Source organism: Falco cherrug, chromosome W, assembly GCF_023634085.1.
Source record: "Falco cherrug isolate bFalChe1 chromosome W, bFalChe1.pri, whole genome shotgun sequence".
NCBI classification, from domain to species: Eukaryota; Metazoa; Chordata; class Aves; order Falconiformes; family Falconidae; genus Falco; species Falco cherrug.
This window is the reverse complement of record NC_073719.1, coordinates 2,465,115-2,479,330: the sequence shown is the minus strand read 5'-3', so window position 1 is coordinate 2,479,330 and position 14,216 is coordinate 2,465,115. Positions and strand designations below refer to the sequence as shown.

General features: G+C 41.9%; 1 protein-coding gene across 1 annotated transcript; it reads right to left on the bottom strand.

Moving 5' to 3' along the window:
* Nucleotides 1-450: 450 nt before the first annotated feature.
* On the bottom strand, nucleotides 451-4,517 carry LOC129734522 (uncharacterized). The gene is made up of 3 exons (XM_055698100.1): nucleotides 2,331-4,517; nucleotides 1,284-1,379; nucleotides 451-698 (listed from the first exon to the last, which is right to left on the bottom strand). The coding sequence occupies exons 1-3, from the start codon at nucleotides 4,486-4,488 to the stop codon at nucleotides 484-486; spliced, it is 2,469 nt and encodes an 822-aa protein (XP_055554075.1). The 5' UTR covers nucleotides 4,489-4,517; the 3' UTR covers nucleotides 451-483.
* Between the last annotated feature and the right edge of the window lie 9,699 nt (nucleotides 4,518-14,216).

The window sequence follows — 14,216 nt, the reverse complement described above, 5'->3', positions numbered from 1 at the left end:
AACCAACCTGCATCTTCTGGGTGTGTCACATTAATGTAGATTTTGTCACATGTACCCTCATTCAAAAAACCTCCATTTGTTCCATGTTTCGGTGGGTCACATCCGAAAGGACCCCACCCTACCCATAAATACTTGTCTTGGTCAACCTCCCAGTCTGAGGCTACTGTTTCACAACCCCAGTAGGCACAATAATAATGTCCTGGGTAATTACAGTATCCTTTCTCATGGTTCGAACTAGGGCAAAAATAAAATCCATGTTTGTTCAGGCAGGGTTTTACCGGTATGAGATCACACAGCGCACAGAGAAAACTAGGGGCTCCTGGAGTAACTTGAGTCTGAATGGTTACTTGTCCTTCCCACCTGATTAAGGTCCATTTAAAAGGTTCATGAGGGTTTCCATTTGCTTGGGTTATTATCAATAACAAAACTAATGGTATACCAGGAAAAAGGGTGTCTGTCAATTTTGTCAATCCAAATATATTTTTACCAGTCCTGGGGAAGTTCGGCCATTGCTGCTTTTGCATCCCATTGCTCTGGTTCTTTTCTCCGCAGTATGTTCCTCCTCTGCCTTGCCCGTCGACTCGGTTGCTTCGAGCCACGAGGTGTACCATCTTCTCGGCAGCAAGGGAATTCTTCAGGAGAACAGCTGCTTTGGGCTTTCTGCCTGTTTACATAGGCTTCCCACTTTGCAGCTTTAACTAATGGGGCAAAGCAAGACACGGTTAATACTTCCCTTTTGCACTTTATAACCAAGATTTCAGCTACAAAGGGGACTGGTTCGGTGGAGTGGTAACAATAATATTGAGAGTTTATTCCTTTGGCAAAAATTTCCCACCACTCATGGGCTTCTCAAATAATTTCTTGTTTAGACTCTAATTGTTTTAATTTCCACTCAGTAAGAGTTCTTTGGATTTTCCAATACTGTGTGCAAACTCCTGTCGGAGGGTATCCGAATTCACAGTGTGTCCACCATTTATCCTGGCATACCTTACATTTAAAACAAGCAAATGGATAATAATTGTAGTTCAAATTATTACACCTAATTCGTATATCCAAAATGCATATATCATTAACATCAGCATATTTTCTATATTCAATATTGTGTGGCTGCATGAGCTTAGCAATTACACTTCTTACACTTCCATATATAATTGATAAAAAAGCGAGATAACTATAGCAAATGTAAACAATAATACACACTTTATACCAAAAGGTAATGCGTCAAAATAATCAAATAAAATCTCTATCATAACTTTATCTTCTCAGTGTTATCTTGGTGTCACCTGGAGTACTGATTACTTTCCAGTGGGGTCTCATCACTGGGCCTTTAATGTGACTGGCATGAGTCCATCCACGCTCAGCAGTCCGGACAGCTGTTTCTGTTGTGAGCAAAACAAGATAAGGTCCCTCCCAATTGGGTTTTAGGGTTTCTTCTTTCCACGTTTTAACCAATACCCAGTCCCCAGGTTTAAGAGTATGAATTTTTAAGTCCAACGGTGGTCGTTGTACAATCAGTCCATGTTCCCAAAGCTTGTTACGATGTTCTGCTAATTGTGAAACATATTCATTAATCACACGGTCTCGAATTAAAACATTTGTTTGTGGACTTTCAATTCTATAGGACATTCCATACACCATTTCAAACGCTGATATTCCTACATCTGCTCGGGGTCTGGTTCTGAGAATTAATAGTGCCATGGGTAGGCACTTAATCCATGATAATTTGGTTTCTATCATTAATTTAGTCAAAATAGTTTTGATTTCTCCATTCATCCTTTCAACTTTTCCCGAACTTTGTGGATGCCATGGCGTATGGTATTCCCACTTAATACCCAAGCTTTCTGTTAGATCTCTAACAATTTTTGACACAAAGTGTGTTCCTCTGTCCGAGTCGATTACTTCAGGTACTCCATATCGAGGTATAATGTGTTCAAGTAACACTTTAGTAACTTGGTTAGCAGTTGCCTTGGAGGTAGGAAAAACCTCAACATAATGTGTTAAATGATCCACCATTACTAATAAATATTTGTAACGCCCTACCCTGGGTAGTTCAGTAAAATCCACTTGTATGTGTGTGAAAGGTCTGTATGCTGGGGAACGTCCTCCAAGAGGCTTTTGTCTCATGTTGTTTCGATTAACCTTTTTACAGGTCTCGCAGGCTGCCGTGACTGTCTTTGCTATGTTATATACGCCTATACAGGCAAACTGTTGATTGAAATGATCAACTAACGCCTGGGTTCCCCAGTGTGTTTTACTATGTATTTTTGAAAATATTTCAAGTGCTATGCCCTTCGGCAAAACTTCTCTCCCATCTGGCAATATGTACTTACCATCCTGTTCCTTAGCTCCCATTTGTTCTAGTTTTTCCTTTTCTGCAGACTCAAAACTCAAATTTTTACTAACAGGTATTTGTTGTGTAGTTAAAATTGTACTATAATTGCCTGCTACTCGTTTTGCTTCTGTATCAGCTGCATTATTTCCCCTAACTTGGTAACTTGTACCTCGCTGGTGTCCCTTTATATGTACAACTGCTATTTTATTCGGCATTTTTAATGCCTCCAGAACTCGCCGAATTAATTCCGGGTGTATCAGTTCTTTTCCCTGTGAGTTAACGAATCCTCTTTCTTCCCATATTTTTCCAAAAGTGTGCACTACTCCGAACGCATAGCGTGAGTCTGTATATATAGTTCCATCCTTTCCCTTCAGTGACACTAATGCTTTCCACAATGCATACAGTTCACAGGCTTGAGCCGACCAGCTGGCACTCAGGGGGCCTGATTCTATTGTCTTAAATTCTCCTTTTTCCAACTTAACGATGGCATATCCGGACAATCGTTTAACTTCCACTATTTGTGATGACCCATCTATAAATAATACTTCTCCACATTGTAGTTCTTCTTCTTCTAAGTCTGGCCTAATGCGTGTCTGCTGTTCAATTGTTTGAAAACAATTGTGCAATAGTTCATTACCTTCTCCTGGGTACAAAAATTCAGCGGGGTTAACTGCTCCAATAGTTTTCAAAGATAGTTTAGGGGATTCTATAAGTATTCCCTCATACTTTAATAATTGGCTATCTGTAAGCCATTTTTCTGCTTTTTGTTGTAACACTCCCCTGATATTATGAGGCGCATATAAGACAACTTCTCCATTAAAGGTAATGCGATTCGTTTCCTCAAGTAATAAGGCAGCAGCAACAATGATTTGTAAACAACTCGGCCAACCCCTGCTCACAGGGTCCAACAGCTTTGATAGGTATGCCACCAGTTTCTTTTGTCCGGCCCATTCCTGAGTTAATACTCCGAATGCCGTTCCTTCATGTATGTTAACAAATAAATGGAATGGCCGCTTTAAATCTGGTAGGCTTAAAACCGGTGCTTGGCTTAGCTCCCTTTTGAGACTGGCAAACTGCTCTTGATCCTGAGGGGTCCACTTGGGCATATTGTCTTTAGACAGTTGTTCATATAAGAATTTAACTTTAAAGCTGTAGTTCTCTATCCATTGCCTACAATACCCAAATAGCCCTAATGCCTGCCGAATTTGCCTCTTAGTGACAGGCATAGGTAATTCCAGAATTCCTTTAATGCGCTCTGGATCTAATATCTTCTCGCCGTTAAACAAATAATGCCCCAAGTATTTCACTTTTTCCTCCACAAATTGTAACTTTTCTTGTGATACCCGTAGTCCCTTTTGTGCAAGAAAGTTTAGGAGTCGAATGCTTTCTTTCCTTACATCCTCCTTATTATTCCCTGCTATGAGCAGATCATCTACATACTGTAACAGCACGTTTCCCGTTTGTACCTGGTATTCTTTTAAGAGCTCTTCCAGGGCCTGTCCAAACAGATTAGGGGACTCAGTGAACCCTTGGGGGAGCACGGTCCATCTCAATTGCTGCCTACGGCCTGTCTCTATGTCTTCCCATTCAAAGGCAAAATAATCACGGCATTCTTCTGCCAGTGGACAGGCCCAAAAGGCATCCTTTAAATCAGCCACACTATACCAGGAGTTATGGGGTCCTAGCTTGCTTAGCAGTGTGTATGGATTTGCTACTACAGGGAACCGGGTGACAGTTCTTTTGTTTATTTCCCTTAAATCATGTACGAGCCGATATTTCCCATTTGGTTTCTTTACAGGCAGAATGGGGGTGTTAAAGGGTGACATACAAGGCTCTAAGATTCCTTGTGCTAACAATCGATCAATTTCTGGTTTTAATCCTCTCCGTCCTTCTAGGGATATAGGATATTGCCTTATCCTCACAGGTATGTGGGGTTTGGAAATTTGAATTTTAATCGGTGGGATTTCCAGTCTACTAATTGTGTCTGGAGAGTACCAGACATCGGGGTTAATTTGTTTTTGATCATCCACGGTCAAAGGATAAGCAGACACTGTTAGCTCTTGATTTTTCACTTTAATTTCTAATTGCAATTCAACAATTAAATCTCGTCCTAACAGATTAAATTCTGCTTCAGGGACGAGCAAGAGTTCACCCATTCCAAATTTATTTTCAGTTTCGAATACCACATTTTTGATTTTGCTTACTTTAAAGGGTTCTCCTTTTGCCCCAAATACTTGTACTTTTTCAGGGGAAACTTTACATCCCTCAGGTATTTGCTTAATAGTTGATTTTTCAGCCCCAGTGTCTACTAAAAAGGTGAACTCTTGTTTATGGGGACCTATTTTTAATTTTATCAAGGGCTCATGATGACTCCGGTCCCCTAAGATATAGAGCCCCTGACTCTCCTATTCTGTTTTCAGTATTTCCTCATCCCTGATCCTTTCTCTGCAATTCTTCTTTATATGTCCCTTCTTTCCACAGTAAAAACAACATCTCTGTTCCTTCTTTACTACTACGTTCCCTTGTTTCGTTCCAGCAGATCTGTGTTCACCAGTTTGCCCTTTGCGATCCTCTCTGACTGCTGCTACCATCATTTTTACTTGTCGCTTGCTGCTCTCTTCTTCCCGCCTTACGTAGACTTTCTGAGCTTCCCTCAATAATTCATCCAACCCTCTATTCTGCCAGTCTTCTAACTTTTCAATCTTCTTTCTGATATCTTCCCATGATTTTGCCACAAACTGAGTTTTGAGGAGCGCTTGCCCTAAAGGGTCGTCTGGATTTACCCCAGAGTACAGCTGAAGGGCTTTCCTCAGTCGTTCCAGCCACTCAGTAGGGCTTTCATCTTTCTTTTGCATTTCATTAAATGCTTTATTGATATTCTGGCCACAGGGTACTGCTTCCCTAATCCCCTGAATTCCTATAGTTCTCAGGTCCTGCATATGAGTTCTATGCACTGGATCCTGATTATCCTAATTAGGTCTTTGGAGTGGCCATTTAATATCTGCTTGGGGTTCCTAGGCATGCTGAGCATCCCACAGTCTCATTCCTGCTCGTCTAATCATATCTCTTTCCTCGGTAGTAAATAATTGACCAAGGATAGATTACATCTCATCCCAAGTATAAAGGTTTGGTCCCAAAAATTGATTTAATCTTTCTGCCACTCCGAGTGGGTCCTCAATTAAGTTTCCCATCTCGGTTCTTTTAAAATCTCGTAGGTCAGCCGAGTTTAGGGGTACAGAAATATATCCGATCACAGGTTGAGGTCCCCCCATGGGTATTTCCCTTAGGGGGTACATCTGAGCTGCCCCTTTCTGACTTCTAGTTATGCGTCTAGGAAGAGGGGGAGACCCTTGTTCCGACTCTGGTGGGGGAGTGGGCGCTCTGGGGACCTCTGCAGGAGCAGGAGGAGGAATGTAAGGAGGGGGGGTTAGAAGGGTTTCGTCCAACTCTTCCTGCTTTTTCTTTTGTTTAGTTTTTATTTCATTCAGTGGGTAAAGTCTAGCTCCCGGTCTTTCTAGCCACACTTCCGCATATCGACTCTCCTCCGGGTTAAGGGGTTTTTTATTATTAACCCAGAGGTTTAATTGCTGTCTTACCCAATCTTCTTCTGACCCATAGACTGGCCAAAAGACATTTTTAGAAATTTTCTTCCCTCCCCATATCTTAGTACAATATTCTATCATCTTCTGCTTATCTTTCCCTAGAGTTCCAGGGAAATATCTCCAATTGTCTAAGATATATGCCAGAGGGGTATTCTTAGGTACAATGGGTACCCTTCCCATGGGAGTCGAAGGCTTGCTGCCCTTCGCCCCCATCTTCTGGAATATCCACAAACATACACTCACTCGCTCCCCTTGTTCCTGGCCCAGTCCCTCGCGGGAGATGGGAGACACAGTACTTAAGAGTCCGCACTCGCTTGGTTCAGTATATAGAACCTCTCACTCGTTATATTCCAGGAAACCCAATCCCGCCCGAACGGCAAACCCGCGAACAACTTCGCAATATACTTACGCGTCCTGCGTCTTCGTCCGGACTCCCGTGCACAGAATTTTTATGGGATTTTACCGGTTTCTCCTTTGCTCATTATTCTAGAATTTAGGTTCGTCGGTAAGGTTGGAGTAAGCTGTTGGTCGCGGGGCCGCGAAATGTCGCGGGGCGCCTCCCCGGAGGACCAAAGCCCACCATTCCTTATCCGAGTCACGGCACCAGAATTGTTATAAATTGAGACCACAATAGATCATAATCCAATTAAAATTTTTTATTAATTATAGCAAGTAGAATATGAGCAAAAACAGCGCTGGACGACAGGGGAGTCTGCGCTCCGCCAACTGCCGTCCTGAGCAGTTCAAACAGTCCCTTTTTATACTTTTTTTTTACTTTCGTGTTCATGAAGTAGTGGAGGTGTTGACCCTTCATTCATATGCACAAGCGGCATCCTGGACACCTGGTGGTTATCTTATCTTTCACAAGCGGCATCCTGGACACCTGGCGGTTATCTTATCTTTCACAAGCGGCATCCTGGACACCTGGCGGTGATCTTATCTTTTGTTGCCTAATCTTTACATTGGGCTTAACATAAATCTTAATAAACAATACCCTAGTCCATAGTTTCTTACATAGGGCAACATTGGCAGATCGATTTCTCGGAACTTCCTAGAAAAGGGGGGTATCGATATTTATTGGTACTAACAGATACCTTTTCAGGTTGGCCAGAAGCCTTCCCGTGCAGAACTGCTAAAGCCCGGGAAGTGACCAAAATACTACTCCAAGAGATAATACCTAGGTTTGGAGTCCCAGCGGTAATGTCCTTGGATAGAGGACCACATTTTGTGTCCAGAATAGTACAACAGATCAGCCACCATCTAGGAATAGATTGGCAATTACATACCCCATACCGACCACAATCGAGTGGCCAGGTGGAAAAGATGAATCATCTAATCAAACAACAGATTGTCAAGTTAGGCCAAGAAACAAATCTAACTTGGCCCCAGTCTTTGCCATTAGCGCTTACACGAATTCGAACTAGACCGAGAGCAAAAGAGGTGCTTAGCCCATTTGAAATTTTATATGGACGACCCTATGGGGTACAAAAGGGGATGTCTTCACAGATTGGTGAAGAAACAATGACTTCCTATATGGTGGCACTAAACAAACAATTAATAAGAATTGAGAAGCATGTGATGGGAACACGCAGTAGGGGTCTGGATGGACCTGTTCACGATATACAACCAGGAGACTATGTATACGTTAAGTGTTTTGCAGATAAAACCCTGGAACCACAGTGGACCGGACCTTTTCAAGTCCTACTCACCACCTACACTGCAATCAAGGTTGAGGGACAGAATTCTTGGATTCACCATACCCGGATTAAGAAAGCCCCTGCAACTTCGTGGAAAGTAACCCCAGATAAAAAAGAACTGAAACTCAAATTTACTCGGACAAATGGGAACAATGTGGGTGGCAATTAAAGCTGCAAAGTGGGAAGCCTATGTAAACAGGCAGAAAGCCCGAAGCAGCCGTTCTCCTGAAGAATTCCCTTGCTGCCGAGAAGATGGTACACCCCGTGGCTCGAAGCAACCGAGTCGACGGGCAAGGCAGAGGAGGAACAAACTGTGGAGAAAAGAGCCAGAACAATGGGACACTAAAGCAACAATGGCCGAACTTCCCCAGGACTGGAGTAGTCCAGGACACCATGTCTGAACTCCGGAAAAGGTTAGATCAACGTAAGAAAGATCGTGAGGCGGGCAGGTCATGGTATGAAAACTGGTTTGGCTAACCACTTTGTTGTCTGCTTTAGCAGGACCACTTATTATGTTGATTCTGGGACTTATATTTGGGCCTTGTATATTACGCTACACTTTATTAGAGAACGGTTTGACATAGCTAAATTGCTTATTTTAACTACGAGGTCTAGGGCAAAATATAAGAGTGTATCTATTAATGAGGATGAAGATTGTTGCGAATGCGTTATGCCACGTGAAAACTATGCCTATTGTAATTGTGAGGTATTACCTTGTGAGTGTTATGATAAATGTTGGGATTGTGGAAAAAGGTTTGTTCGCAGTGCCGAGAATGAAAGCAGCGTCTAATAAACAATAATAGGATAAAAAGAAAAAAAGGGGGGATTGTAAGAAACTATGGACTAGGGTATTGTTTATTAAGATTTATGTTAAGCCCAATGTAAAGATTAGGCAACAAAAGATAAGATAACCGCCAGGTGTCCAGGATGCCGCTTGTGAAAGATAAGATAACCGCCAGGTGTCCAGGATGCCGCTTGTGCATATGAATGAAGGGTCAACACCTCCACTACTTCATGAACACCAAAGTAAAAAAAAAGGTATAAAAAGGGACTGTTTGAACTGCTCAGGAAGGTAGTTGGCGGAGCGCAGACTCCCCTGTCGTCCAGCGCTGTTTTTGCTCATATTCTACTTGCTATAATTAATAAAAATTTTAATTGGATTATGATCTATTGTGGTCTCAATTTATAACATAAAGATAAGCTCAATATTTCAATTACTTGATCATTTTTAACTTTTAGTTTCATTTCTCCTTCTTTAAACGTCTAGATGTTCTAATAAATCTCATCCCAACAAAGATTTTGGTGAATTTGGCATTCTTATTTGTTTTTTTTGTTTGTACTTTAAAGGTTTCAGGATGTATTCCTGGTGGCCAGCAGCTCCCACAACTGTAACAAATTATTATTTTATTTTTTTTTACTGAAGTTTAACAAATAAGTTGTTTTTGTATTCACTAAAATTCCACCTCATTTTTCCTAGTGCCTAGTTCACCAGAACCCCTTGCTGGTTCTTTAGCTTAGGGCAATCTCGCTTCCAGTGCCCACTTTCCCTACAATATGCACAGTGATCCTATCCCATAGGAGAGGGATACACTCCTTCACTTCTGCCTGACATTCCTCCTGTCTCTGCCTCATCTCCTCTACCAGTTTAGCACGACCCAGCTCTTCTTCTCTTACCTTCTGTACATGTTCCCTGTTCCTTCTATCAACTTTTCTATATCATGCTTACCTAATAACTCGAACCTTTATCTAGTCCTATTAGATCATCCTGACAAGTCTTTCACAACCAACTTTCAAACATCTAAATTTCCCATCAAAGATTCACCTTTATTCTCCTCAGACCCGTTGCCTACCCTCCTAAAGGGGCCGTTACCGGTCCTGTTGTACTGCAAATGCTGCAGCAATTGGGGTGACATGGTCAGGTCCTTCTGCTCAATTGTCAGCAATAGCAACCCCCTCCTCCTAGATAACATTGGAATGTCTCTCATCCTTTTCTCATTCTTTTTATAAATAGCCCCTTTGTTAGAGGAAGAAGGGCAGGCGTCTCCTCAAAACTGTAGTTGTCTCCTCAGAGCTGTGTGCCTATGTGACCAGACATCGCACCCATGACCAGTCACCATACCCACATTCCTTGAGCAGACATATACAATCACAATCGATGTCCATTGTCGCCATTTCACACTATTTCTCCATATCACATTGATAAAATATTATAATCAATGGTGGCCTTTATATATCTTAGAAGATCAGGAAACTGCAACACCTTGCTATAGTTAATGTTATTTTTAAGATTACAAGGGAAATGGGATGAAGTAATGTATGCAGATTTGTTTTTCACATTGAGAAGCCATACAGAGTGTGGCAGAAGGAGCGTGGGATTAATATAGCACCACCTGACCCTTTGATTTTGGCTCTAGAAAAGGATAGGGAAAAATTGAGACCTAAACTAGAAAGATGTTCTTGTTGAAGTTTTTTGTGTAATATATGATTGTTCTGTTTTGTGAAGACAGAACCTCAGGCTGTGGCTCCTCCTGGAATGAAGCACATTGGGAGATAAAAACTTGCACTAATGTAGGACCTGAGGCGGGGGGGGGGGGGGGGGGGGAAGAGAGAGAGAGGGAGTCAAGGACTCCAGGGAAGGGTTAAAGTATTGGGGTGAGTTCGTACAGAACCCCATACGGGCTCGGAGTTGCGGCTGAGTCATGCTGGACGCATGGCAGGCTATTTGCTGATTGCCTGTAAAGGCACCATAGGTAAGGACACAGACTTAAAGCAACAAGGTGCAGATTTGCATTCAGGGTAAGAAAGGGTTAAAGCAGAGGTGCTGTTGCAGAGGCAGGCACTTGTAACTGCTGCAGAGCAGGGAGAGCTCTCCTGCCCGGAATCCTTCTGAGTTCGAGGAGGAGGGTGTTACTGTTGCTGACACAAGAGCTGAAGGACCTGACAATGTCACCCCAAGGGCCACAGCATTTGCAGCACAACAGGATCGTAACGGCCCCCTTTAGGGAAGGCAGTGGGGGCAGGGGGGCAGGCGAGAATAAAGGTGAATCTTTGATGGGAGATATAGATGCTTGGAAGTCGGTTGTAAAAGACTATCAGGATGACCCAACAGGAGTAGAAAAAGGATTGAGTTGATTGTTACTAAGTAATCACGATGTAGAAAAGTTGACAGAAGCAGCATGGAACGTGTACAGCAGGTCAAAGAAAAGCTGGGTCGTGCTGTAGTCACAGCTATGGCAGCGGCATTGGGAAAAGTGAAAACTGGCAGAGGGACTAACAGGAGAAGACGAGGCAGAGGCAGAGGCAGAGGCAGAGGCAGAGGCAGAGGAGGGATGTCTGACAGAGGTGAAAGAGCAAACCCTGCCCTGTGGGCCCGGATCAGCGGGCACATTATAGGGAAAGTGGGCACTGGCAGCGAGATTGCCCAAAGTTGAAGAAGCATCAGGGGGTTCCGGTGACTGGATTAGAACCAGACTGAGGAGCCTGGGGAATCAGCCCTAGCGGATCCACTGGTTAAATTAAAGCTGGGGACTGAGTTGAAGAATCAGTCAGCAATATTCAAGCAAGTGGAGGCTATGGCATCGCTGGGTGCATGGGGGATCACTCCACGAAAGGCATGCACACTAAGGGAACCATTCAGCCCCCTCTTTATACAAGTCACTCACGTCTATTCATTAACTTTCCGGTAACTCATTAACATATCTCACACCTGGACAATTAGCACATTCCCATTCAAGGATTTAGTATAACTTCAAGTTAACAATATTAACATATCTCCTGCCTAGACAATTAGCAAACTCCCTGTCACCCATTCTGATTTAGTGCATCTTCAAGTTAATGATATTAAAATATCTTGTGCCTGGACAATTAGCACACTCCCTATGACACCCATTTAAGGATTTAGTGCATCCTCAAGTTAACAATAAGGGTCTCCTCAGATAAACATGAGCACACGTTTTTTAAATAAATCATATATGGCCCATTATTAATTCCCCCCTTTTCTAATAACTATTGTAAATTATTTTACAACTATAAAAAAATCACTATGCCCTATGCTCATTCTTTGACAGCATCAAACAAAACACTGAAGTAATACACATATTAGTATTCCTAAAACTATTACAATGAGTATCATAACAAAAGCATGCTTTAACCATTCCAGTTTAGGTAACCACAAAGTTAATTTGTCCAATATAGCCTTAAAATTCCATGATAAATCATCTTTAGTAATTTCATGTAAAATCTGAAACCTGTTCCATATCTTATGGATATCTGTTTCAATTTGATTACTTTGGTCTACGTATACAACCAGTAATCATTCCACCCATCAGACTGGGAACAAGTGTTTTGCCCTAGGTTTCCAGGACATGCTCCCCCTGTCTTGCTTTGAGCTTTCCAACGACAGTTATCACTTTTCATAAATATTGTGGTGGTTAGGCTTAATATTTGTAAATCAAATCTGGGACCCAGCTCATATGTTTTATCATCAAATAGGCAATATCCTCCACCATCGCCTGGCTTTTTCCAAAAGTCTGGCCAGGTAGGCCATTTGTCATCAAGATAATTCCAGTTTTGAGAGGCCACTCCATACAGGGGTGTTACCAAGCCTCCTTTAGGAAGAGAGGTACATATCCAGCATTCCTTAGCTTTCGTAGCATTAACAATTATTTGCAATGTTTGAAGACGGGTATTGTTTACCTATGCTTCAGTTTCTAAAATCCTTACAACTGTTATAATTAAGACCAGAATAACTTTACACAAATATCCCCAATCATTTTGACAGTCCATTGTGTCCCCGGAGATTTCTTTACCCATCAATATCAGGTTCCTCCTTTACCTTGATTGCAGTAAAGGTGGCCAACAATACTCAATAGGGTCCATTCCACTTCTCTTGTAGAGGATCACCCTATTATAATTATGATCTAAAGAAAAGTAGTCCCATGGGTCCTACTGGATTAATGGCCCATGATTTCTCAGGAGTCTTCTTTATCGAGAGTAGTGAATCCAGGCTGGTTGTTCTCTTATCTTGACGGCAGTGAAGGTTGTCAGCAGCACTTGATAGGGTCCTTCCCACTTTTCTTCCAAAGGTTTCCCTGAAAAAGTCTTTATATACACACAGTCACCAGATTTAAAGGAATGGACTGGTTGATCTAATCCTCTGGCCCTTGTTTCCATTACTTGCTTATTTATAATTTTTAATTGTCTCTGGAGGGGCTTCACATATTCACACAAATATCCCTCTCCTAACTGCCTTAAATCTTCTCTGGCAAATTGCAACTGATATGGTCTCCTGTATAATATTTCAAAAGGACTCAATTTTTCCTTCGTCCTAGGCTTGTTTCATATTCTTAATAATGCCAAAGGAAGAGATTGTGGCCAAGTTAAATTTGTCTCTTGTCCTATTTTTCTCCCTACAATTTTGTCAATCTAAATATTTATACTATGAGTCAGTGCCCCAATGGGTCTTATGATGTTCTTCCTTCCTGGGTGACCCTCTTATAACAGAGGGGGCCATTCCTCACGTTGTTACAGATGAACAAGAAGTTAGAAGGGGTTTTTTTGTGTGTTACGGAATTGTTTACTTTGGTTGTGTATTGAGAAGAAAATTAAGAAGTGTATAATATTGTGTTACATACCTTTGTTTAAAGTAACAATTGTGGAAAAGTGTGAGTGTGGCTGTAAGGGTGAGATGTGCAATTGAGCACGAAAGTGAGTGTGGAGTTTGGATCCATGGATCAGAGTGACAGATTTGAGTGATTGTGTATTGTACTGTAAAGTGATTATACCATGGCATCTAAGTTTAAAAATAAAAATGGCAGCTGTTTAAAAATAAAAGCATGAGTAATCTTGCTACAAATGACAAAGTTCCCGAAAAATTATCCGTTGGGATGTTTATTGGCACATTGGGGAGATTTACATGATGATCTGCGAAAGAGCCAGATGGAGTATTGTAATAATTGGTGGCCTTTGTATATATTGGATGAACAGGAAAAGTGGCCCATGAATGGGACACTGAATTATAACACTATTCTGCAGTTAATGCTATACTGTAAAAGAGAAGGGAAATGGAGTGAAATGCCATATGTGGATTTCTTCTTTTACTTAAGACAAAGAAAGGATTGGCAGGATGAATGTAAGCTAACTATTAGAGATAATTTGGTAATGGCTATAACTTCTGATAATAAGAAAGTGAAAAAAAAATGTTGCTCAACCTGCGAGACTGGGAAGGACTGTTTGAAGAAGAGAATTGCTTCTGAAATTGATGACGGACCGGAATTAGACATATCCCCTCCGAGGAGAGAAAGGAATCAGGGTCGAGAATATAGGGAACAGGAGCAGGTGGAGGAACCAGAGAGTAGTGGAATAGAGGATGTGGAGGAGAGACTGTTCGAGATTGTAATTCATACCCTGTTTCCTGGAGAACTTGACAGCAGACACAAACAATAGCTCCCCTGTGACAGGGAGTTGGTAACAATGGGCCAGCATATGTGAAAGTGCCTTTTTCAGTTATGGATTTGATGGAATGGAAATGTTCAGCAGGAGATAACCAAAGTAATGGTTTTAGATTACTGAAGGTGACCGGAGGGG